Source organism: Vicia villosa, linkage group LG7 (assembly GCF_029867415.1).
Source record: "Vicia villosa cultivar HV-30 ecotype Madison, WI linkage group LG7, Vvil1.0, whole genome shotgun sequence".
In the NCBI taxonomy this organism is placed as follows: Eukaryota; Viridiplantae; Streptophyta; class Magnoliopsida; order Fabales; family Fabaceae; genus Vicia; species Vicia villosa.
The window spans coordinates 119,279,283-119,305,740 of record NC_081186.1 but is presented as its reverse complement, the minus strand read 5'-3'; the positions used below and the strand labels follow the sequence as shown (position 1 = coordinate 119,305,740).

The 26,458-nt window shown below is 35.0% G+C and overlaps 3 protein-coding genes across 4 annotated transcripts; 1 reads left to right on the top strand and 2 right to left on the bottom strand.

Moving 5' to 3' along the window:
* Positions 1-3,712: 3,712 nt before the first annotated feature.
* On the bottom strand, positions 3,713-4,397 carry LOC131620086 (protein MAIN-LIKE 1-like). The gene is made up of 2 exons (XM_058891107.1): positions 4,199-4,397; positions 3,713-4,095 (listed from the first exon to the last, which is right to left on the bottom strand). Exons 1-2 carry the CDS (start codon positions 4,395-4,397, stop codon positions 3,713-3,715), a joined length of 582 nt encoding a protein of 193 aa, XP_058747090.1.
* Positions 4,398-6,328: 1,931 nt separating this feature from the next.
* Positions 6,329-11,831, top strand: LOC131616725 (SURP and G-patch domain-containing protein 1-like protein). Of its 2 annotated transcripts, none has more exons than XM_058888147.1 (9): positions 6,329-6,492; positions 7,934-8,360; positions 9,314-9,443; positions 9,540-9,646; positions 10,168-10,320; positions 10,558-10,707; positions 10,821-11,006; positions 11,213-11,391; positions 11,496-11,831. In XM_058888147.1, exons 2-9 carry the CDS (start codon positions 7,976-7,978, stop codon positions 11,520-11,522), a joined length of 1,317 nt encoding a protein of 438 aa, XP_058744130.1. In that variant the 5' UTR covers positions 6,329-6,492; positions 7,934-7,975; the 3' UTR covers positions 11,523-11,831. The 2 variants fall into 2 exon arrangements, with proteins under 2 accessions (XP_058744130.1, XP_058744131.1); XM_058888148.1 differs by having other exon boundaries at positions 7,918-8,360.
* Positions 11,832-17,516: 5,685 nt separating this feature from the next.
* LOC131618427 (transcription factor bHLH130-like) lies at positions 17,517-19,841 on the bottom strand. The gene is made up of 6 exons (XM_058889650.1): positions 19,767-19,841; positions 18,874-19,651; positions 18,562-18,732; positions 18,417-18,482; positions 18,061-18,129; positions 17,517-17,905 (listed from the first exon to the last, which is right to left on the bottom strand). The coding sequence occupies exons 2-6, from the start codon at positions 19,642-19,644 to the stop codon at positions 17,861-17,863; spliced, it is 1,122 nt and encodes a 373-aa protein (XP_058745633.1). The 5' UTR covers positions 19,645-19,651; positions 19,767-19,841; the 3' UTR covers positions 17,517-17,860.
* Between the last annotated feature and the right edge of the window lie 6,617 nt (positions 19,842-26,458).

The window sequence follows — 26,458 nt, the reverse complement described above, 5'->3', positions numbered from 1 at the left end:
TCGAAATTAGTATAAATAAGGGTCTTAATGTTAGGATTCCGTGTGTTCATTTTGTACAAATCACTCACAAATTACTCAAGTATCAAGCGTTAAGAGAACGAGTTCGCTGAGAAATGTACGTATGACACCACCATCTTAAATACGTTTGTATTCATCTTTATGCAAGTATCTTTTCAATAGTTTTCTATCTTTTGCTACATTCCAGCCATTTACATTCTTGCGACTTTATCTTTCGTTTAAACTTATTTCGAAGTCTTTACTTTCTGCAAGTTACATTCTTGTACTTTAAGTTTCTTGCAAGTTTATCTTTACTCTATATTTCGCCAGAGTTATATTTACGTGTATAACAAGGTGATTGTTAGTCTTTACATTTTGTCTATTTATTTCTAATATCAAAGATCAAGTAATTAACCAATATGAACCAATTCATCACAAATAACAACCTTTTTGACTATGTCCTAGGATCAATCTAGTCGATCCTACGAGTAAACAAAGTATATTCTATAGTTTGGAAGACTAGCAGTTATTTACCGGAAATCACCGTAAACAGTAGGCACCTCTCCCCAGCTCATAATGTCTGGGAAGTGCTGTAGTATCTCTAACGCTCGAAGAAAATAAGTATATGCTTAATTTGGACGTTTGTGACGTTTATTGGAATATTACCGTTTTTGGAGTCGTTTCAGTCGGTATTAGTTTGGGATGGCGGACTAATATTTAATTGAAGGTTTTCATATTTTTGGTACTAGAAATATTATTAAGGCAATATTCTGCGTTTTGGGGTTTTTCTACGCAATTGAGTTTGGACCGGAAAGTGAGATATTTTGTGTGTGAATAGTAAGTAGTGGGGGGAGATAGAAAAGAGATAAGAGGAGGAAAACGTGAAGAAAGAAAAAGGAAAGAAAGAAGAGAGAAAGAGAAGAAGAAGAGGAAAAGAGATTTTGTGGAGATCAAAACAAACCTTGATCCAAGAACAAATCCAAGGTAAGGGGGTGAATCTAATTTATCTTGGATGTATGATTCTTATAGTTTTGTTTTGTTCTTGTTCTTGTTCATTTCTATGCTTGACCAACAATGGTGGATTGTGAGTTTTGAAGTTATAAACATGATTTTGTGGTGTGTATGTGTAGTATGATGATAGATATCTTCATCGATCATGTTTGTTTTCCATTTCCATGGCTTGTTTGAGTTTGGAGATAATGTTAGGTTTTGAGAAAGATTGATGAATCAACCATGAAAAGTTTGATGTTAGGTTGTTTCTATGGTATGTATATGTTGTATTGATGTTATAATGATGTTTTGGAGTGGTTTTGGTGGGTATAAGGGGCTTGAGACAGTTCTATTTGTGCTGGGATTTTTCTCGTTTTTCTCAGGTCCGCTGAGCGGAGTTTTCGTTGGTCCATTTCTGGAATTTCCGCTTAGCGGCCCGTTGAGCGGCCAACAACATATTTTATTTTTCCAAAACTTTGAAACTTCGTAACTCTTGGACCGTAACTCCGATTTTGTCGCCGTTCGAAGCGTTGGAAAGCTAACGCAATGAACTATACTATGATCTAACTAAATGATTCATAGGATGTAGTCTCCTATTATTTTTATTTGGATCAAGTGATGAACTGTGTAGTATGTTTATGTTTTCCAAACTTTGAAAAGTCGTATCTTCCAACTCGGGTATTCGTTTTATGTGTCGTTTGAAACGTTTGGAAGCTATTTCCATGCTCTATATGATGATGTAGGATGTAGTAGTTGTTGGTTGATTTTCATAAATAGTTTTGTGAACTAGTGCATGATAAATCATGATGATGTGTTGTGTGAACGTTATCGTATTGGTACGAGGTATGTGATTAATTGCCGATAACATGAGATCATGTTCGTATAGGTTATGTATTAATGAATGTTCATTCTTAATATGTGACGATGTTTAGTTGTTTGTTGTCAACATGATGTGTGGCCTTATGGAAAGTAATTGTTGTTATGAGAATGATGTATTATCATTGTTGAATTGTTGTTATTACAACTTGTTGATGATGTATTAATGAAGTTGTGGGCCGATGGCCAATATTAATTTGATGTGATGCAATTATGCGATCATTTATGCCAATGTGGCCAGTATGTTTTGACGGTGAATGTGTGCTGTGTGCTTATTAATGTCTGTGTGGTAATCATGGTGTGATATAATTGATAACGATGTTATTAATTGGTGATGTATCCTTTTGGATAGAATATAAACGGTGTAACGTGAGTATGTGACCGTGTTATATTGTTGATAATGTTGTTGTCGTGTAATAGATTCATATATTTGCATCATACTCCCTCCGTCCCAAATTATAAGAGAAACTCACTTTTTAGATTCATTGAATAATTAATGTATCTGATTTGTATATAGACTAGATACATTAATTATTCAATGAATCAAAAAAGTGAATTTCTCTTATAATTTGGGACAGAGGGAGTAACATTTCAATACGTTAGTGGCGGAATGCTATTAACAGGTGGCCTGCGGGCATTGGTTACCAGTAGGAGCTTAATGCTCGGTAACGGTACATTAGCCTGAGTGGCAAGAGGTCATCAGTGGGAGCTACATGCTCGATGAAAATAGCCTGCGGGCTTCCTGGGTGGAATAAAGTCCCAGCATAATGCTCGGCAAGGTGTATTTGTCATAATGACAAGGAGGAGTTTACTCCGAATTTGGTACCACATGCATATGCATAGTCGAGTCTCATTCATCATTGTCTGTCTTTATAATTTATGTTATCATTCATGTGTTGCATTACTTATATATCGATTGTGGTTAAATGAGTGGATTACTTTGTTGTATGATTCTTGATGATACTTGTTGACATTACTATATTTATCATGCTTTTCATTATAAATTATATTCTCACCCTTCTGCTGATTTGATGCTTGAGTGGCATCCTGCAGATTAGCCGCTTTGGGAGTCTTTTGGAAGAGGTAGTTCTCCATTTGGTCTTGTCGGTCGCTCTGATACGTAACACCAGGTAGTCGGGAGTCTGTTGTTATTTATTTGTATATGACTCTTTTGAACATGTATATGTGATGATGTGCTGATGTGTATTGTAAATACTTTATTTTGGAAAACTCCTCTCTGAGAGTGAGAGCTATATGTATATATATGTTCATATCTTCCGTGTGTTATGTATCGTTTTATTGGCAGGTGTTGTATGCTTTTGGCATCGCTGATGTCCGTTTGTTTTCTAGGTGTTTGTTTGGTTACTTAGTGTAACATCCTAATTGTGTTGTATGAAATTTTAATACTCTGATATTTTCTTGCCTAAATTCGTGGGTAGAATTGGGGTGTTACATTATCCAAGACTGAAAAAAACACTGTTATTTTAATTTACTATCACAAATATATAATAAGTAGAAGGGAATAAGACTGTTACCACTAAAAGGGTACAACTGCCTGCCATTGTCCTTGCCTTCCACAGGCATCCCTCTCCGAGTTTGTAGTAACTGTACGCTAGTACAGCCGCTCCCCAATTATACTCGTGGATACGTGCTGTATCCGATAAATACGTCAGGTAGACAACGTCTGTGTACGACGAGCTCGTGTCCACAAAGAGTTGAGTGCCTATAAAATATAGGAAGTAACATCTCAACGCCTGCTCTCTGTGTATATCCGCCTCCACCTCGTCGCTAGCAGCCTGATGTGCTACAAGAAGCTCCACATCATATAACCTTTGCAAGGTGTGAAACCTCACATGCGCCCGCGGGTCCTCTCCACCTCCTCAAGTGCGTCATCCGGATCGCACCCCAGCTCAACAATCAACATCTTCATCTCTTCCTCCTTCGTCAGTCTACCGTGACCAAGGAGGGTACCCCTGATAGGTAGATGTAGGAGGCATGCCACATCATCAAGAGTGATGGTAATCTTACCGTGAGGAAAATGAAATGAGGAAATCTCCGGATGCCATCTCATCGCAAATTCCATCAGCATCCCATTATGTGTCGTCGTGTAGCCCACCTGATAGAGGTCCCTCCGACCAGAAGCTGCTAGTACATCCTGGAACCACGGTTGGTCAGGCTGCGCAAGAGCCGCAATCTTCCGGCCGTGGTCGTAGAACCTATGCGGATCCCTATCTTGAATTTTTTTAAAAATAAACACGATTATTAATAAGCAAATTCAGAAACTGAAGAAAAAAAAGTAATTAACAAAGAAAATTTACCTCTCCATCCTAGATACGCCTGGCTGCATGATCGTCATACCCTGTCAAAAGGGATGCATCTATAGGACCCATCGGGTACCAGATAGGCTCTAGCACCGGCTCGTCCTCGTGCATCTCCGAAGGTGGCACAACTGATCCTACATCGGCTGTCACTGACATAGGCACAGGAGTAGAAGTATAAGAACTGCTCCGACGACGTCTGCGAGGGGGTGGCATCTGTGAGGAACCCTCAGCATCATCCCGGGGCCTCCGTGGTGTAGTAGTAGACGGAGAAGGCCCCTCTTGTGTAACGGACGTAGAGAGCCCCTCAACGGGGACAAATGGAGAAGGCCCCGCTGGAGCGGGTGTATCGGTGGAATGGCAGCTCCATAAGTGACTTGAGATACTACACGCGCTCGTTCACGCCGCACGAATGCGTGCTGTGCAGTCCCCCCATGTATATCCCTATCCAGACAGTGGGTCATAATGTCTGCATTGTGATAACATCGAGTTAGATACTATGTATCTATAAATGAACACTGATTTATAAATAAACAAGAAAAGGAAAAAATACTCTTCCGTAGATGCATCTACGAAAGGACCTTAGTTTCAAAAGCTACGGTGCTTCTGTAGATGCATCTACGAAATGCCCTAACATTCATCTCTTCCGTAGGTACATCTACGGAAGGCACTGAAGCTTAGAAACACAACAATGGCGTAATTTCACTATTCTATCACCCAAAAACTCCATTTTTTTGGTTTGATCGTCCGTTTTAAACCTCAAACACCACCTACATTGTCTCTAAACTATATTTTTAAACCTATCCAATCATTTCTACACCTAAATATCAAATTCTATTTCGATTTCACAAATACTCTAAAATAACTCAAAATTTAAAAAACTTACCGATTAAAATAGAGATTTGAACTTGATAGAGATTTGAATTTGATGTTGACAACGTAGCCGAACTCGAGAGCAAGAAATTTAAAGTTTGATATTTAGGGTTGAGAGACTTTGAGAGTGTTTGAGAGTTGAGAGTTTGAAATGAAGAGAATGAGGGAGGGAAAATGTTTGGCGCGAGTTATAACGTCAAATTTTTTCGTAAATACATCTACGAAAGAGTTTGGTAAGTGCACCTACCGAACAATACAACGTTAAAGGAAAAATGTGCTTTCGGAGATGCATTTATGGAAGCGCGATGACATTTTTGTCAATTTGATGTTGCGTAAAAGACTCATGTAGAGCTGTCAAATAAGCCCAATTTTTCAAAGCCCCAATTTTTTGGCCACATTAAAACCCCACTTTATTAAGCCCCCTCTCAATGAGAAATTTTTCAAGCCCTATAGTTTTAGGCCCCTTAGTTAATATGTTATTTTTGGGCCCTATTGAGGGGGCCTTATTCTATTTCAAAAATTTCATCTCTATAGTAACTTTACACTAATTCCTTTGTTTTTCAACGAGAAAACTCCACCGCACATAAAAAAACTCCACCTCTATTAGTGAGACAAATAAAGTAGATGATTACCTCTGTTACTGAGATAAATAAAGTAGATGATTTAAATTATTCATAAAATTTTGTTATTTTCATATTTATTTCGTTCGTACATTTCTAATTTGAAAAATGTATAGGAAGTCATTGAGACATTTAAGTGTTCCTAGCCTAAAAAAATATTTAAATTTAATTTAACTCACTTTAAATTTAAACACACCTAATAATACATGTTACTCCAAAGGTTACTTAAAAATTTTAATTCCTTAAATAAAAACAAAAATAAAATCAATTTGGATTCCGTAAAACAAACGTCCAAAAAATAGAGTACATAAGAACAAGATTTAAATTATCTTAAAAAAAAATTTTATTAACTTTTTATTTTAAAATTTTTTGAAATTAAAATATTTTTTTAAAAACTATTAATTTTTGATTTGGGGCCCAAGGCCCCCTTCTAAATTTTAGGGCCTTATACTTTTGGGGCCTATATGTTTAGGGGCTCATTATTCTTAGATATTTTTAGGCCCCCTCATTAAGTGGGCTAGGACTCAAATTTTTTGGCCCCTTAAATTGACACCTCTAGACTCATGGGGTGAGATGAGAAATTGTCTAGAATATATAACAAAAAAGAAATAAAGAAAAATATAATTACACATAAAAATAATTTTTGCCCCAATTCGCAAGTCATATTATGGTTTTGGTGCTTCATCCTTATTCTCTTCGTTCCGCGAAACGGTGAGCGAGCGATTCATCGACTTCCCCTCTTTTCTTCTCCGTCACCTTCTTCTCCTCCATTCAATTCATCACCGATTGCATCGAATTTCGCCCATAAATTTTATTAGGTCAGCCTCTCGCACTTCTTTTACCAATGTTGTTTCTTTCAATTTTGTTATTTGTATCTTTTTTTCTTCTTCAAATTATTGTTTATCACTTGATGTAGCTCTATTGAAGGGGGTTGAGGGGTGGGGGATTGGATCCTATTAGGGTTTGTAGTTTAGGATCATATGGATTGATTAGATTGGGGATTTGTTCGATTAGATTGGGGTTTTCGTTAGGTTAATGTTGTTTTGACACTTTAACCCCTTAATTGCGGTTTTGAGAACTTGTGCAAGATCTGGGTTTTGATTGGTGTTATAGTTTCATATGAATTTGTATACTAATAGGCTATTGGAATTACGTTGAAGGTTTTATTATGATGATAGTTAGGTCATGGGTTTGCTACAACTGATTTACTGCAAGTTGGATGAATTATTAGTTTTCCCTTTGTAAAAAAAAGATATTTTTATGATTTCCACGGCAAAGCCAAAGGCGAATAAAAAAGGAATTGGAATTTGGGGTGTGAAGTAGACAGAATATAGTTGAGTAGGTTTAATTGTGGTGGCAACTATGCATATTCCGGTGGTGGTAATTTGGTATTGAGTTTCATTATCAGTAATGGGTTAATAAACTGGTTTAAAATAAACTAGAACTTTGGAGCATTGCCACTTTGCAGTTTTGCCTATAAACTTGGATTCTAAGGAGGTTTTTCTTTTTAATTTGGCAGGTATGAAACTTCAAATGTTGGGAGGGTGTTAGGAATGGGATTTTCTTAGACTATTCGTCCACGGCATTATTTTTTTTCAAAATCTTGTTTTCTGTCAGCTCATACTTTTCTTCCATTTTGGATGCCTCCTACTTGCATAGCAACAGGCAGAAGCATAGAATGCCTGTCATGGAAATTCAGATCAATAAAAAATATGAAAATATATCATCTTTTTAGCAAAGTGGAATGTTTAATTATTGTTTCCTATATTTATTTTTCTGCGAAGTCTTGCATTTTGTCTTTTGAACAAAGGGGACTTTTTAATTTTCTCTTTGGAGAAACTTGATCCTCAAGGGGGGGCTTTTACTAGATGTTTGTTGTGATAACGAGTTTCTTAATTCAATGGCCTTTTTGTCTTTGCCTATATTTCATCATTTATGAATGATATGTGGCAACTTTTATTGTCTTATAGATGATGTCTGGTTTGGCATTCATGTTTATTGTTCGTATGGCCTTTTGACTTCGCCTATATTTCATCATTTACGAATGAAATGTTGCAACGTTTATTGTCTTATAGATGATGTCTGGTTTGGCATTCATGCTTATTGTTCATATGGCCTACTTTATTTATTACTACACAAATATACAACTGGATGATCTCTTTGAAGTTTTAAATGACACCATATATTGTATAGAAAGAAACCACGGCTTTAAATTTTACCGCATCATCTAAAAAGCTTTGTAGCTTGCTTGTTAAACAGTGAGTTGCTGAAAGCCACATTATTCCTTTTGGCCGTAAGCTGATGGACAAGGGACCACCTCCTACCCTCTTTGTCAACGATGGTTCATTTATGGAGAGGTTTAGGCAGCTCCAACAAGAGCAGGAGAAGGGAAAAAATTCCAAGCCTGAGGAATCTAAACCAGTTAAAGTTGTTTCAGGATCTCTGAATCCTAAACCCTCCATTAGTAAAGCTAATGATGCTAAGAAATCTTCCCAGGGTAGTTCCAGTGGCAAACTTGCTTTCAGCTTGAAACAAAAGTCAAAGCTTGTGCCGGCCCCTGTTAAGTTGGCTGATGACGATGAAGATGAAATAGATGCTGGTTATGTTTCAAACGATGCACCTACAAAACGACAAAAATTGGTTCAGGATGATGGCATTGAGCAAGTATCAAGACAACTTGATGTTGGTAATTACCTCTCACTCAAATTATATGCAGATAGTTGATAGTTCTATTTCCATCAAGTTTAGGAATTAAAATTATCCGGTAAAAGTATTGCGTAACAATTCTATATTCTTTCTATTTATGTCTGTTTATGCCAAGCCTATCCTTGTCTAGCTATTGCCTATTATTTCATTCAAGATCCTAACCATTTAGTGATACTTTTGTTTTCTGTTAATGCATGCCTCTTTTTAACTTGCATATCACAGCAGCTTTTTGTCTAATCAATGTGCCTTATACGCTGTCTACTTTTTGATTTTATTTCCTCCTTGTATCCTGCTGTTTTCTTTTCCATCCCAGCTTACATAACCTCTATTTGACTTAGCTTTGAATGGAAATGTATTTCTTGTTCTCTTTGCATCTTGGAAAACTCTTTTCTTTTGAATGTCGATCTCCTCATTCATAAATTTCATCCCTTCACAAAATTTTTCACACTAGGATGGAAAAACACACATGTATGGGTTTCAAATAGTAATTTATGTCACATTTATCACTTGGATCATTAAATTGAAGTAGAGATGTAAAATGAGTGTCCTCTTGGGTGTACTTGTGAAGCATGTCCTGAACTATTCCTTGAGGTGTTTATTTGAAGGAAGATCAAAGTGTGTTGCCTCAGCCAGAGGCATACAGTTACATTCAGTCTAATTTTTTAGCCTTTTTCTTCTCATAAAAAATAGAGTCTTCCTCTACGTTAAGCTCAGTTTCATTATTGAAGAGGTATTCACCACATATTCCTTCTTTGCTAACCGAAATGACATTCAGCAAAGAGGAGAAAACGTCTTTGAATATCTTGTGTCATGAATGCAGCTTATTCCTCAAGTACCTATCAAGAATGGTGTATTGGCACGCCTGCTACAAGAGTAATTTCCATTCCCTTGTTCATGCTCTTGGTATTAATCAGTTTTATAAGTGATATGCAGCACCTCCTCCTCCTCCCAGTGATCCTACAGTGAAGAAAGTTGCTGACAAACTTGCAAGTTTTGTGGCTAAAAATGGAAGGCCATTTGAGGATGTTACACGGCAAAAAAACCCTGGGGATACACCTTTCAAGTAAGTTTGGAGTTAACTCACAACCCTCTTGCATCATTCTTTTGCTTATGATTCGTAATTTCTAACTGAACGTGTTGTGTATGTTTGAGCACGCAGGTTTTTATTTGATGTTAAATCTTCTGAGTATAAATATTATGAACATCGGCTTGCTCAAGAGGAGAAGGCCCTTTCACAGTCCAAGGAACCACAGGCAAATCAAAATGGTTAGTGTTGTCTTGAATATATTATTTATTTTTTGGGTAGACTTGACTTTAGAATCTCGGCGTACCTGCTCAGACACAATTTAATACAATTAAGAATGTTTTGGTGGGATGGGTTTCCAATGGGTTTCTCTTCTCTGACCTGAATGGGGACAGGACAGGGTTCACTATCAATTTGTTTGTCCCCACCAGGGATGGGGGCGGGGAGGTCAAAACCTGCCCCCACCTTGTGACATTGCCATGTGCAGACATCGCTGGGCGCCATAGGCAATTGTCTCATGAGGGAGGAAAACGAATTTTCACATTTCTTGGGGGTCATAACTGCAATTGTTCTTTTGACGGGATATATCCTTCATTCACCAATCTGTGTATATAAGAAGTGTTGAGTGTTGTCATAGTTGTACTTTATGAAGTTATATTTTGTGATTAGGCTTCTGTCTTTCATTCTTGTAATATGCTTTCTCTTTTTTACTTCGCATTGTTTAATCTAATTTGGCTTGTATGTTGAACAATTTAATTCTCAGTGGGGACAAGCATTCCATCTTCCAGACCAACCAATGGTCCTCAGAGATCATCCCAGCAACATTCAGCTTACCAAATCCCTGCCTCTGCTTTATACGATAGTGTTGAAGTGTCAAGGGCTTCTGGATCTTCAGCATTTTCAGTTGGAAGCTCGGGTAAGGGATGCTTATACAACATGCTTGTTTTGGTTATGTACTTTTAATTATGTCTTTTTGATCTGTCATGATGCTGATGTCAAAGGATTAGTGGATGAAAAAATATGTTCATATTGTTGGATTGAGATTTATTTGTCCAAAAGTAGAGATCTGAATGAGTAGGACTCTCAGCTGTCAAAAACCTCATGTATTTTGTATACAACATTTTATTGATATGCGTTTTGTGTATCTGTTCAGATGAGCCCGGTGGATCAACAAGTGCCAGTTCTTTAGCCCTAATGGAGTTTTACATGAAGAAAGCCGCACAGGAAGAAAAGTTCAAACAACCTAAGCATTCAAAAGATGAGATGCCTCCTCCTCCTTCTCTTCAAGTTTCAACTTTTGATGGTGATTATTACTTGGTTTTTATTGGACTTGCATTTACATTAGTTAAACTGAGTTTGAATTGTGAACTTTTATGGAAAAATAATAATCTCTTGACCGCTTCATCATGAGAACAGCATCTGCTTCAGGGAAAAAGGGCCATCACATGGGTGATTATATTCCTCAGGAAGAACTTGAAAAGTTCTTGGCTAGCTGTAACGACGCAGCAGCAATGAAAGCTGCCAAGGAGGCTACAGAGAAGGCCAAAATTCAGGCGGATAATGTGGGCCACAGGCTTTTATCAAAAATGGGTTGGAAAGAAGGTGCCTATTACTTTGTCTTTTTCCTTTTTAAATTGATGAATACATTATATGTTGTTTAAGAGAATCCACCTCAAGCTCCAACCATTGTACCGTGATGTGAAAGTGTTTTGCTTGCATATCTTTTAAAAATCTGTGTGCGGGATATAAGGTGCTTTTTACTTGTTATTTCTTTCACGTGCTGACAATCATGATAATCTAATTTCCAGGTGAGGGACTAGGTGGCTCTAGGAAGGGTATTTCAGATCCTATCATGGCAGGCAATGTGAAGAAAGATAACTTGGGGGTAGGTGCTGTCCAACCTGGAGAAGTGACTCCTGAAGATGACATCTATGAGCAGTACAAAAAGAGGATGATGCTTGGCTACCGTCACAGACCGAATCCTCTGGTAAATTACCATTTTTTGTTATGAGTTATGAACTGTTCGGCAGTCATTTCTGAGTTACTAACAATATAACCTGTTTTCATGTTGTGCCATGTTTGCTTTTGCAGAACAATCCTCGCAAGGCTTACTATTGAACAAACATCACAGGAAACCTTATGTTTAAGTTTATTATAGGGAAAGTATCCCTTTTAGATGTTAGATGGATTGGTGCACTGGTTGCTGGATTTTGTGAACGTTTGTGCTTTATAGCTGATTTTTGCTTTTTTGGAACATCAGATTCTTCTTTTGCATTTATGAGGGAGAGACATGCCCTTCATTACCATTATCACATGTTTAGCTAACACAAAATAATGTTTATTGTACTGTTTAAACTTTTGGAATGTGTTATTATTATTGGCCATCATTAATGAAAGGCTTGTTCATCTCAAGAACTTGCTTGTTGAGTGGTGCTGTTAGTGATTGAGCTATAGCTTTTAGTTGAAGCCATTTTTAAAAGATTGATTTGTATTTCAGAAAATATTAAAAAGCAGTTCAAAAGAATTTTTATGGAGAAATAGAAATGATTGGATTTTCTCCAGGACTAATAAGCATAATGAATTTTCTCCCTGTTTATTGATAGGAATGTAACCTATCCATTTTTTCCAAGTTTTTCCAAGTATTCACATTTCTATCCTTAATTTTTTTTTTTTTGATTTTTGATTTTGTAAATTTTCTTTCTTTTTCCTTTACAAAGAAAGGTGATGAAATGATTTGATTTATTCTGGTTTATTGATTATGTTTGGCAACTACTTACCAAAATTAAATGGAAATAAATCTTCGATGGGAATTGTGAACTGTAACAGGGATGGTTCTTAAATCTAAACTACTATGAGAAATTTTACATTGTTTTCATTGACAATCTTAGTTTAAAAGAATTATTTTGTTCCATCATAATGGGAATTTTTACATTGTCTTCATTGAATATCTTAGTTTAAAAGTATAGAATGCATGGCCCCTATGTTGATTATTTTCTTCATTTGTAGCCATGAGATATCCTCTTTCAAATGTCTAGGTTAGAGTGAGCTAATCTCATATTGAGATCACTTGGGAGCCTTTCAAATGTCTAGTGTGAGCTAATCTCGTATTTTGAGATCACTTGGGAGCCTTTCAAATGTCTAGTGTGAGCTAATCTCGTATTGAGGTCACTTGGGAGCCTTTACTTGGTCTTATTTCTAGGAGGTTTCTATCATGGAGACATATGTACGCCATTCTGGAGGCAAGGAGTAATTTTGTCAATTCGTTCCTTAATGCTATTCCTATATTCTTCTTGTCTTTCATGAAAATGGATGCCAAGATATAGGAGGTTGCTCTCGTGGAAACATATAATAATGACTCAAAGAAGGGTCATGTGGGATGGGGTAAAATGAGATGCTAAGATGTCTTTAGTTAAATGATTCGATGTCTGTAAGACTAAACAGAGAGGCGGTCTGGATGTTCGTGATTTGTGCTTGGTAAACTTAGCTTTGCTAGAAAAGTGGTGTTGGGAGTTGATCTCAAATCCCTTTAACCTCCATTGTCATACCCTCTTAGATATATTTCTTAGATATGAGGATCACATTGTGTCTTTCTTAATGATGGTAGATTTTCTAGCTTATACTTTATTTTTTCCCGGTGGAAAGATATTTCTCTTATCGATTTTAAAGTCGACGATTTCTCTGATTGGTCTGTGTATAACATGCATAAGAAAATGAGGATTAACATTTTCACCTCTTTTTTGGGATGACCCTTAGGTGGGGAAAATTCCACTTAGAGTTAGGTTCTTTCAACTCTTTAATATTTACAATCATTAGGACTAGTCTGCGGGCGAGGTTGGCATGTGGGAGGATGAGGTATTGGTTTGATAAATAAGGTGAAGGTGAAGGAAATTCCATAACGAACTTGCTTATAATCTTTTTCTCGTTATTTAGGGAACAACCATGTCATTAGATAAAGATTGTTGGTGGTGATGGCGTGATATGGTGATGCTTACTCGATATCATCGATTTATTCTGCTTTTCTTTATGTTAATCTTGGCTCTGAGTTCCCTTTGAATAAAGTGAACTTAATTTTCCCATATATAGGCTAGTTGGTCCCTTTTGAAATGTTTATTGACAAATCTTCAAAACAAAACATCCTTGCTAGATAAAATTTGTTCAAACATAGAGTTCTAAGTGGTTATGTGGGTGTTTTTTATGCTTTGTGTTAAGGGTCTGTAGAGTCTGTTTCCCATATATTTGTTACTTGTAAGATGGAGACACCGTTGTGGTATAAAATATTTAGGTGATTGAGGTGAGATTTTCTTCTTCATAGAGACCTTCCATCACTTTTTAAGGTGTTTATTTTGTGGGGGTGAAGTGTCTAGGATTAAATGTGGTCTATATAATTTGATATTCATGGTCTATTTAGAAATCTCGAAAGAATGTTATTTTTTCATACACGTTTTTTAAAGTAAAAGATCAAAATATTTTTATTGTTTGGAAATGGTATATTGCTAGGTTTGCGATCTATTCTCATTCTTTCTCTAATTGATTTGAAAATCCTACCATCTATTTGAGCTAATAACAGTTTTATAATCTTTGACTTTGACTTATAGGACGAAGTGTTCTTGTTGTATTCTTGCATGACTCTATTTCTGTTGATGTTGACTCTTAGAGTTAGGATCTATATTGTTTTTCTCACGGTGATGTTGAGGTTGTTAACATGATTTTTTTTTGGTGGTCGGTTGACAGGTGACTCTTCTGACTCTTCTTGTTATTGTGACTGATCATTGTTATATTTTTTACTCTTTTTTAATTTTTTTGTTTATATTTTAAGAAGATCGACTTAATACCTCTTGTGCTTGTATCCGTTGTTAAATATTTTTTCTACTTTTGTTGTCCTCTCTTATTCATACATCATGAAGGAAATATAGCTACAAATTTTTAGCTAAGGCCGATCATTCATGATCGTTTGTTAGAAATATTCTACATAGTCCTCAATATCTCATTTACTTTTATCCAAGTGGCATAGTTTCTTGTTTATATTTTTTCCTTTTATAAAAAGTAAGTGACTAGATTAACAAAAGTACCAAATTCTAGAGATAACTTTGATTATTCACTTCAAAAAGCATACATGCTTGCACTCCTCCTATTATGCATGTTGTTCTCCCAATCACATATAAGAGAAGATAAAAAGTTTCCTAAGTAACTAAAAACAACCAATAATCAATGGTCACGAGATAAAAATACTTCAAATGCTTTATTGCTTTCACTTTCAATATTGGAAGACAGTTATACACCAATAAGGATCAGTGCATATGTAAATATTGGGTTAGTTTTTTTTTATTAACCCACTAGCTATAGCACTATAGAAGTATCTAACTATATATGATACTAAAAGTTAAAAATTTGTACGCAAACATTGAAATTTAGTGTTGAAAATATCTCTCCCTTTCTATTTTATTCAAGTGGTGATTTTTTTTGACAATGTGATACTTCAAGAGTCTAACATGAATCATGAGTTAAATTCACACATTTTCATCTTTAATCTGACTCTAATAACTCTAAAGTTGATTTAGTGGTGAAGACTTCAATTTTAGTAGTGTATTTTTTTTAAGATTTCAGATTCGAATTCCGCTAAATACAAGCAGTTATTTTGTTGGAACCTAATCTATAAAGAACTTAGCTCTATCTTTACACGCCTCTAGTAAACGGATTTTCCGTAAGTGGACGGTAAGATTCTATTTGATTAGTTGGCCGCAAGGCTGAATAACTCGTGATACTTCATTTCCACTTATATTTCATTAATTAAAACTAACACACTAAACTAATAGACTTTTATACACAGACATATTACGCAAGCTAACTGAGGGAACATGCTAACTTAAACAATTAAGCATAACAAACAGACTCAATTCAACATGCTAACAATTCTAGCATTCTTTGACTACATTATGTGAACAGATTTCGACGCCATATTAATTTCGTGCCGAATTGTCGAACCAAAAAGATACTCTTCGACTCTACTAGAATTCGATCTAATATCTCATATAACTCTACAAATTTAATCTTTTATGAGAGTTTTTTAATTTGGACACCCGATCCTCATTATACTTCATTTTCCCCCTTATAAGTATTATACTTCATTAATTATGTCGAGTTATTCTTTTTGCATACTTGCACCCCAACATTCAACTTTTTAATTTTTAGTATTTTCTTTTAGAAAAGAAACACATACTATAGGCCATCTCACGCGCATGAAGCATTTAAAAAGTGTGATCTCTTCATTGATTTAGGCATGTCCCTAGTTAAGGATAACATCAAAATAATTATTTATGGGAAACAAAAGAAGTGGAAGGATATGGTTATTTAGTAGTTCATTTTATTTTAATAATGTCCTTTGGCCTCATAAGATGGAAGATTGGCATGTTACATTTATAGAATTTCATAAATTAGTTATCTCATACTATGATATTTAGTGAGTGAAAGACAGAGAGGCACTGGTTGATAGTTTCTGTCGGTGATTTTAGTATCATCAATGTATTATAGTAGTAATGTGATTTACTATAGGCCGATGCAATTATGGTTAGGGTAGTACGGAGTGCACGCTCGTCGAGCCAAACGTGTAATTGAATACGAATAATTGAAACGGGGTTCCAAGGGGCGAAGTCCCTGGCGGGGTGCGGGGCAGCGTCCCGTCGGGGTCCAAGGGGCAGAGCCCCTGGCTTTTTGAACAGTTGAACCCTTTCCCAACCGACATGACCGTTTTCTGAACAGTTGTGTCTTTTCGGTTTCTGTTATTGATCTCCTATACAAGGAGTCATTTGGCCTCGGTTTTGGAGATACGAAAAACTATACTTTCTCTCTACATTCCTGATCAGTTCCCTTTTCCAGAAATAGATTGTTCTTCGAGAATTATCCCCACAAAGATTTCGTGAACCCAGACAAGAATAGAGTCGAAATACTTTATTCGGAAAATGTACGAACACGATTCTTCGAAGTTATCCAGGATTATCATACCCGAAATTCTAACAACTTCCAATTATAAGTATAAGCAAAAGTGTTAGGTTTCGTGTAGAAACCAAACCTTACTTTGTCTTCAATTTCTTGTTGCTTTTGAAGATTACTAGTTACAAATGTAAAGTAGTGTGGGTGGTGGCAGATGCAAAATATCTCTTCTTTTAGAGCAAAATATCTCTTCTTTTATTCCACACAATTTGAGGGCATGCTTTACTTATATTTCATTTTGTTATGCTATGCTAAATTTTAGTCCATCAATTCAAATAGAACACTAAAATTTTAGATGAAGATATGATGTTTCTCTACCTCGTGGCCCTCAAACATAGATTTGTTCTTGCTCACGACACTTTTCTTGACTTTCAAATAAGTGGTATTGGAGTTTTGATCCAACTTGGTGTGAGAGCAGAAGCTGAAGTTATACTTTGTGGATGACTCACACATGAGATTCACATGAGAGGAAGATTATGCTGGATTTATAAGAGATACAACTCATCTACATAATGCCTTAAAGTCTAAAGATGTGACGATTCTATAAATAGAACTCTTGTGCTGAAGTATTTGTTGCTTGACTAAATTTGGTTTGTGAAACTCTAGTCGCATTTCTCTCTCTTAGTCATCATTCATAACAACTAACACTGAGATATAAAACATCATATCAATGAGGATTAAGTAGAGCTCTTTTTTTTTTGTTCAGCGGTCGTGATCATTCCCAATTCTGTTAAACTATTAATCACCATAAGAATATATATATTTTCCACTACATATTTTAATTGCAATGAAAAATATTAAATTATCAAGTTTCACGTGTCCTTGTCTGATACAAACACCTCCACGACCTTCATAAACCAGGAAAGACTTGAGTAAAAAATTTAATTAAATTATGCATATATGAAAGAGAAAAATAAAAGTGAATTTATATTTTTTAAAATTTGTTTAAAGTCTATTGAAGAATTAACCAATTTAATAAAAGAGTTTGTATTGTGTATTATGTTTAAATCGATTTAGAATTCTTAGCAAGAGAGCTACCAGAGACTTTGTAACACAATATTTTTTTAATTAATAAGCTTTTTACTGGTCAAAATTTCAATGGGGTCAGTAAAATTGTGTGGGAGTAAACCTATATAAATTACAACCAATATATATTAATGTGTTGTAAAATATGTTATCGATTGTTTTGCTGGAACTTTTATATTTGTAATACAGTTTATAACCCATCAATAAAGCCAAGAAAAGAAAGGAAAAATAGTAGAGAGAATATGAAAAAACAAAACTGAAAAGATATTTAGCAGGACCTAGAATATTATACAAATTAGGCAAAATACTATTATAAAACTATTCTATTATTAATCACACTTGCCACTGTTTTGGCAAAACTAAATTATAAATTAAAAACAAATGCCTCTTTTCTTTTGTTATCTACAAGGAACAAAATCAGGCATAAGATCTGAACATTGCTTCTAATTACTTGTACAACTGCACTTTGCCTTTGTGTCTGATAATATCTGCTTGATGAAAAATCAAAACACATTATAAGATTTAGAATTTATTGGAGTGCTATGTTTAGCTTATCATAATTTACATTTAACATCTAAAAATAAACTTAAATTTTTGCAATAATTTAAAAAAACATAAAAATATCATGTATTTGTCTAGTTACCTTAAGCTGTTTCCTGAGGTCTTTAATGTAGTCAACTGCTACATCCAACATATCAGCTGTGCTAGTTTGCTGCAAAGACAGAATTAGAAGAAATAAGTCATCAAATTGCATATCAAACTTCACTGTCACCGGTTTAATCAGGACCGTGTTTGAAACCGTGCAAATCAGACTATCACACTTGGTCTAGAATTTGTTACGATTAAACTGTAATAAGACTTCATAAAATATTTATGGCTAGTTATCTGTGGTTAAATAAGACTTGTAATTGTTTTTTCAAGGTGGAATCTTGGCTAATTTACATTGGGCATCAAAAAATTTAAGACGGCTCTGAGTTCAATATATAAAAGCTATATTACCTTATCTGAATTCGGGAAAAGATCTTGCAGTTTCTTGATTCTTGCACTAATTCTTATTCTTCTTTCCTGCAATATGAAGCAGCTCATTAAATTGAAACTAATGTGTTTATATGACTTGTGATTAATAACAAGGTTAGAATTTTACCCTCTCTGCAATGCTTCTCGGGTGAGTGGCAAATCCTCTTTTGGCACGAATTTTACATGGAATAGATCCTTGAATGTGAAAATACTTGTCCATACTAGTCATCTTTGTACAAGAGCTTGGCAGACTCAAATGGTGGCTCAAACCAAGTTTTTGGTATCCAAAGTCTAAATCCTAGTAACATAAATTTTCACTTATCAAATAAATGAAAAACATTTGAACACCAGCCGAACATGTAATCACAAGTGTCAGCGGCGCTGATAAATAAAATGTGATGGTCAGTATAAAAAATTGACACACTTTTGTTTTATGTACCTGAGTTTCCAAAGCATTTGAAGTGGAAAACATGATTTCACCATTCATTGTGGATGTTTTTGGAACATTGAATGTAGAACTATCCCAACAGTCACTAGTGAATTCGAAGCTAGGCATGTAATATTTTCCAATGTTTTTATTTTTAATACAATTTGGTTGAAGTGCTTCTTGTTCATCATTTTCAACAATTTGTGGCATGCTGATAGAGCAAGAGGATTGTGTGGATGAGAAATTCATAGTACCATTATGAAGTGAATAATTGGAGAAAAACTCAGCAGGTGAACTCTTGTGCCTAATGAGATTATTAGAGCAATTCTTAGAAGAACCAATGTTAGTTTCTTTGATATAATTCTCTGAATGATCAAAAACATTAGGCAATCCTTGATTCTGCTGCTGATTTTGGTAAATCATCTGATTTGGAGATTCATAATAAGAGTAACCATTGTATTGTAATCCTTGTGAAAAAGAGTCATTTTCTTCTTGTTTCACTGGCAGATGTTGAGAATTTATAAACATTGTTTCCATTTCTGAGCTTGTGGAGGGAGAATAATGTTTCTGATATCGGTGATTATCATTTCCAAAAGATTCTTCATTCATAAAACCAATGCTTGTAAGCAATGAACTTGGAGAAGAAGAGTATCGCGATAAACCTGAACTGTTTTGGGGACAATATTGTTGTGTTTGTGAGTAACAAATTTCTGAATCCATTTCCATATCCTTCCTTGACTCAAGTTGAGAATAGTTGAGAGCATGAGTATACACAATACTCATCTTATATCTTCACAAATTAGAACAAAAAGGAAGTTATGTTCATGTTACTTTTTAAATCAACTAGATAAGTTTATACAAAAGAAAATTGAAGCTAGAAAATTTCAAGTAAAGAAGAGACATACATGAAACTCAAAGATTGCAAAATCAAGTTCAAGAAGTGTGTTGATCAGAGCTTAGAATGTAGAGAAAATTTGAGAAAGAAAGTTTGGTTATTTGTGCTGCTGTTTGATGCATTTATATAATGTGTTGTTAAATTATTGCCCTTATGTTTCAACATTATTAACGATAATGCCACTTGACGACAAAAAAAATGGACTATGATAATTTTTTGGTTTGTTTTTATCTCTTTTTTGTTCTCTTTGGTTATTCAACTGTGAAAATATTTGTGTTATTATTTTATTTTGAGTGGAATAACCGTGTCCGTGTGCACTTGGAAGAGACTAATTTTCTTTGGCACTGTTTGATCCAAATAGACGGCTGTGTGTACGTGTATGAATACCACTCTTTGGATTCAAAGTTAAATTTCGAGCCCGCTCAGTGCATTAATATTTTTTAAATAGATCATATTAGATTTAATATATCGATACAAGAAAAAACTTGTTAAGGGTTAAATCTTTCATGTATGTAAAAAATTTCATACAAAACATAAATATTTGCGAGGAGGTTGGTCCCTTAGTTAAACAGATCGTCACAAATGATTTACGAGGGACCTGAGTCCTCCCACCTCTTTATTTTGTTTGGGGTTTTCTCTCTCGCAAAATGTAATATCTATTTTTTTTACTGTTGGGTGTTCGCGGTGCGGTTTGAACGACTTTGACATGAAAAATCATCTGAACCGCAAGAGAAAAAAATGTGCGGTTTGATTGATTTTTAGAAATAAAATCCAACCAAACCAAACTTTTGGATTGGTTCGTTTTTTTTTTTACAAAAATTTATTGGGCCATACATACACATATTGATGACAACATAACTTTATATTTAGTCATTTATACATTATCAAATAACGACAAAATTCATCATATTTGGATAACAACTTTCCATTTAATATACAAAAATAATATTAGATAAAAGTGGAATAAAAAACCTAAAATAGTAGCATAAAATAATATCAAAAACATTATAATAAAATAGAAAAAAAGGAGATGAAATATTAGAGAAGATGAAAAAGAAAGAGCGTGAGAGATGCGATTAGATAAGAAGATGAACATTAAAAACGTAATTGGAAGAGAGAACAGTAGACTCAAAATAATAAGATGAAAAAGAAAGAACTTAAGAGATGAAAGAGTAGAAAAGAATATGAAATATGTATTTGGAAAAGAAGATGAGAAGAAGGTGCAATACTGCTAGGAGAGATTTGAGAATACTTAAACTGAAACATTAAGTGTGATGAGGAAGAGAAAATCATTCGTAATCGTAAGGCTAAGACATATAGGTTTGAGTTCGGGTTGGATATAAGTTGATTGAAGTTTGGGGGTTGTAACATAATGCAGTTTGATTCGGTTTGTAAAATACAAACTGCAAACCGAACCGAACCGCACAGTTTGTTAAAAAATGGCCCAAACACATCCAAACCAAATGCGGTTTTTGCAGTTTCGACTTGGTTTAATTCGGTTTTACGATTTTCTATTGAATCAATTTGATTTTAAATATCCCTAGCTGACACGCAGGCGTAGGCGCAAACTAAATGACACAATGTGTCAGTTTTTAGCCCTGGTAAAAATCTGGTTGGAGTATGTGAGGGGCTTAACCCTCCACAATTTGGCTGATTGTTTTTTTTTTTTACAAACTACCCTCTCTATACATTTTTAAAAACTAGTTTTTTTTTGTCAAATAATATATATATATATATATATATATATATATAAATATACATTTATAATTATACTTTATTTTATAAATATACACTTACAAATAAAAACATAATATACTTTTTTTTTATAATTATAAATACGTTAAGTATACTGTTTTTTAAATTAAAAATTATATACTTTTTCATCTAAATTATTTATAATACTGTTTCTTAATATAATATTTGTTAAAAAAATTCACGTTAAAAAATAATATTGTTTTTTATACAATATATCTATCTATTTTAATGCATTTTTGAACAAATTAAAAAAACATAAAAAATCCTACAAATTAAAAAATCATCAACACATCCAAATTAAAAAGACATCAACAAATCCAACATTAACACATACAACATCAATAAATTTCAGACCAAAATAAAAAAAATATTAAAGTGTACCTTGAATGAACAAAAATTATGAACACCTTAGATTTAGATCTCTTTGTGAAGTTTCAAACCTTTAAATAATAAAAATGATAGATGATAATAATAATAATAATAATAATAATAATAATAATAATAATAATAATAATAATAATAATAATAATAATAATAATAATAATAATAATAATAATAATAATAATAATAATAATAATTAATAATAATAATAATAATGATTAGGGGTAAGTATTATCTTGATGGAGTGCAGGCTTGGCTCAAGGAGATTGAAAGGATCTTTCGGGTGATGGATTGCTTTGAGGCACAAAAGATACAATACGGTACACATATGCTGGCATAAGAGGCTGATGGCTAGTGGCTTAGCACTCGTCAGATTTTGGTAACTACAGGTGAAGTTATTATTTGGGCCGTGTTTAGTAGAGATTTTCTAAGAAAGTATTTTCTGGAAGATGTTAGCGGAAAGAAGGAGATTGAGTTCCTTGAGCTAAAACAAGGGAACTAGACTATCACTGAGTATGCTGCTAAGTTCGTGGAACTTGTTGAAATTTTATCCGCATTATAGTGCAGAAACTGCTGAATTCTATAAGTGTGTCAAGTTTGAGAATGGACTACGTCCAAAGATCAAGCGAGCCATAGAGTATCAATAGATTCACAGGTTTCCAAAGTTGGTAAACAGATGTAGGATCTAAGAAGAGGACAGTAGGGCTCATTCAGCTCACTACAAGAGTTTGAGTGAGAAAAGAGGAAAGCAAAATATGAACCGTGGAAACCCTTACAGTACCCCAGCTGATAAAGGGAAGCAGAAGGCTACTTATGGCAAGAAACAAAGTGGGGGAGGCGTCTCTCCGAATCCTATCAAGTGTTTCAAGTGTGGTGGCATGTGCCACTGTGCTAATGAATATCAGTCTGATGTGAAGAAATGTTTCAAATGCGGGCGACCAGGTCATGTTGAGGCAGAGTGTAGGACCAATATACCTACTTGCTACAACTTTGGAGAACAGGGCCACATCAACACCAAATGTCAGAAGCCGAAGAAGTCACGGGCAGATTGGAAAGTGTTTTCATTGGCAGGGTCTCAGCCTACTATTGTAGATCGTTTGATCAAAAGTACCTGTTATGTTCATGATACTCCTTTGATTGCTATTATTGACACGGGTGCGCCCCACTCGTTTATTTCTGTTGAATGTGTGAAGAGATTAGGACTTGTTCCGTCTATATTGAGTAGAGGGATGGTGATTGATACTCCTTCCATGGGATCAGTGACCACTTCTTTGGTGTGTTTAAATTGTCCTTTATCAATTCTCGGTAAAGACTTCGGAGTGGATTTGATTTGTCTACCACTCAATGATTTGGATATTTTTTTAGTAATGAACTGGCTAGAGTTTAACCATGTGTATATCAATTATTACGACAAGACGTTGTTGTTCCTTACTCCAGAAGAAGAGGAATTGGCTGATTATTTAACCACCAAGGAATTGAGAGCATTTCTAGAAGATGAAGCTAAAGTGTTCGCAATGTTTGCCTCGCTATCTTTTGAGAGCAAGGCATCGATTAATGGATTACCTATTGTATGCAAATTTCTAAAAGTATTTCCAAATGATATTTCTGAATTACCTTAGAAGCGGGAGATTGAATTCACAATTGATCTTGTTCCGGGTACTAGACCTATATCTTTGGCACCATATATGATGTTGGCATCAGAGTTAGCAGAATTGAAATCGCAGTTGGGAGAGTTACTTGATAAGAAGTTTATTAGACACAGTGTGTCGCCGTGGGGAGCTCCAGTGTTATTGGTTAAGAAAAGGACGATAGCATGCGACTCTGCATTGATTATCATCAATTTAATAAAGTAACCATAAAAAATAAGTATCCACTTTCGAGGAGTAATGATTTAATGGATCAACTCATTGGGGCGCGAGTATTTAGTACGATTGATTTGAAATTGGGTTATCATTAGATTTGAGTTAAGGAAGATAATATTTAAAAGACAGCTTTTCGGACTCGGTATGGACATTACAAATATTCTGTAATGCCTTTCGAGGTGTCCAATGCGCTGGGCGTGTTCATGGAGTACATGAATCATATCTTTCATAACTATCTAGATCAATTTGTTTTAGTCTCCATTGATGACATTTTGATTTATTCCAAGTCAGAAAAGGAGCATGCAGGACATCTGAGAATTGTTTTGCAGGTACTAAGAGAAAACAAGTTGTTTTCAAAGTTATCGAAGCGTGAATTCTGGTTGCAATAAGTGAGTTTTCTAGGCCATGTTATTTCCAAAGAAGTCATATCAGTAGATCCATCCAAAATAAGTGTTGTTCTGCAATGGGAACTTCCAAAATAAGTGACTAAGATAAGGAGTTGCTTAGGCTTAGTAGGTTATTACCGTAGGTTTATTGAAGGGTTTTATAATTTGGCTCTTCCTTTGACTCATTTGACTTGAAAGGGTCAAGATTTCATGTGGGATATTTTTTGGGAAGAAAGCTTCAGAGAATTAAAGAAGAGGTTGATTACCGCATCAGTGTAGATATTACCAGATCAACTCGAATCTTTTGTCGTGTATTGTGATGCATCTAAGATGGGGTTATGAGGTGTGTTAAAGCAGAATGGTAAGGTCGTAGCTTATGCCTCACAAAAATTGAAAGTACATGAAAGGAACTATCCTACTCATGATCTTGAGTTAGCTGCAGTTATTTTTGTATTGAAAATTTGGAGGCATTATCTTTACAGATCAAGGTTTGAGGTATTCACTTACCACAAGAGTCTTAAATATCTATTCAATCATAAAAAGTTGAATATGAGATAGAGAAGGTGGTTTGAATTCCAAAAATATTATGATTTTAATTTGAGTTACCATCTGGTTAAAGCTAATATAGTGGTCGATGCATTAAGTAGGAAGACTATTCATAGGTTAGCAGTGATGAGTAAAGAGTTAGATTTGATTGAACAATTTAGAGATTTGAGCATGATATGTGAAATAACTCCAAACAGTGTTATGTCGGGTATGATGAAGATTAATAATGACTTCCTTATTGAAATTAGAGAGAATCATAATCTTGATGCGAAGTTGGTAGATTTGATGTCCGCGATGGAATCAAATATAGAAAGTGACTATAAAGTGGATGACTTTGGTGTGTTGAGATTTCGGGGCAGAATTTGTGTTCAGGATAATCCTGAGTTAAAGAAGATGATATTAGAAGAGAGTCATCGGAGTAGCTTGAGTATTAATCCGGGAGCTACAAAGATGTATCAGGATCTTAAGAAGTTACTCTGGTGGTTGGGTATGAAAAGGGAGATAGCTCAGTTTGTGTATGCTTGCTTTACTTTCCAGAAGTCGGAGGTGGAACACCAAAAACCTTTAAGTTTGATACGACCGTTAGAAGTGCCAGAGTGGAAATGGGATAGCATTTCAATGGATTTTGTGACTGGATTGCCGAATACTGCAAGAGGTTTTAACACCATTTGGGTGATTGTTGTCAGGTTAACTAAGTCAACGCACTTTATACTGATTATTATCAATTTCCTGTTAACAAAACTATAAGATATTTATATCAGAATAATAGTGAAGTTGCATGGAATTCCTATGAGCATAGTATCTGACAGTGACCCGAGATTTTCTTCTGGATTTTGGAAAAGTTTATAGAAGGCGTTGGGTACTAATATGAAATTGAGTTATGCCTATCTTCCACTGACGAATGGTCAAACAGAAAGGACCATTCAATCGTTAGAAGATTTGTTGAGAGCTTGTGTGCTTGAGCAGGGAGGATCTTGGGATAATGACTTGTTGCTGATTGAGTTCACATATAATAATAGTTATCATTCTAGCATCGGGATGTAACCTTTCAAAGTGTTGAATGGTAGGCGGTGTAGGACACCTCTGTGTTGGTACGAGTAAGGTGAGAGCACAGTACTTGGTCCAAATATTGTGCAACAAACTACCGAGAAAATCAAGATGATTAGAGAAAAGATGAAAGCGTCTCAGAGTAGAAAGAAGAGCTATTATGATAAGAGAAGAAATGATTTGGAATTTGGTGAGGGTGATCATGTGTTTCTAAGGGTTAATCTTGTGACTAGAGTTGGTCGCACATTGAAGTCAAAGAAACTGAATCCTAAATTCATTGGACTGTATCAGATTTTACAGAGGATTGGGGTTGTTGCATACAGGGTGGCCTTTCCACCAAAACTTTCAAATTTGCATGATGTGTTTCATGTGTCATAACTTCGGAAATATATTTCCGATCCGTCTCATTCAAAGAGATGAGGTTCTGATTCAAGATAACCTTACGGTAAAGGCAATGCCGGTGAGGATTAAAGACCGTAAGATAAAGCAGTTAAGGGGAAAAGATATCTCCTTAGTGAGAGTTAATTGGGGAGGAGCTGCTGGAGGAAATGTGACCTTAGAATTGGAGAGCAAGATGCGAGAGTCGTATCTAGAGTTGTTCTCGTCACGTACATTTTCGAGGACGAAAATATTCTAAGTGGGGGAGAGTTATAACACCCCATTTAAATATTTAGTCATTTGTGTTATAATTTTTATAATTGAAATTGATTGTCATTGGGTTAAGG

Excerpts from the sequence above, each read along its gene's own strand:
- LOC131620086 (XM_058891107.1), bottom strand. The coding sequence starts at position 4,397 with ATGCCACCCCCTCGCAGACGTCGTCGGAGCAGTTCTTATACTTCTACT. Across the intron at positions 4,096-4,198 it reads TGACGATCATGCAGCCAGGC|ATAGGGATCCGCATAGGTTC; the intron begins GTATCTAGGATG and ends AAAAAATTCAAG.
- LOC131616725 (XM_058888147.1), top strand. The coding sequence starts at position 7,976 with ATGGACAAGGGACCACCTCCTACCCTCTTTGTCAACGATGGTTCATTT. Across the intron at positions 10,321-10,557 it reads ATTTTCAGTTGGAAGCTCGG|ATGAGCCCGGTGGATCAACA; the intron begins GTAAGGGATGCT and ends GTATCTGTTCAG. Across the intron at positions 10,708-10,820 it reads TCAAGTTTCAACTTTTGATG|CATCTGCTTCAGGGAAAAAG; the intron begins GTGATTATTACT and ends TCATGAGAACAG.
- LOC131618427 (XM_058889650.1), bottom strand. The coding sequence starts at position 19,644 with ATGAGTATTGTGTATACTCATGCTCTCAACTATTCTCAACTTGAGTCA. Across the intron at positions 18,130-18,416 it reads TTTTCCCGAATTCAGATAAG|CAAACTAGCACAGCTGATAT; the intron begins GTAATATAGCTT and ends CTGTCTTTGCAG. Across the intron at positions 17,906-18,060 it reads ACCTCAGGAAACAGCTTAAG|ATATTATCAGACACAAAGGC; the intron begins GTAACTAGACAA and ends TTCATCAAGCAG.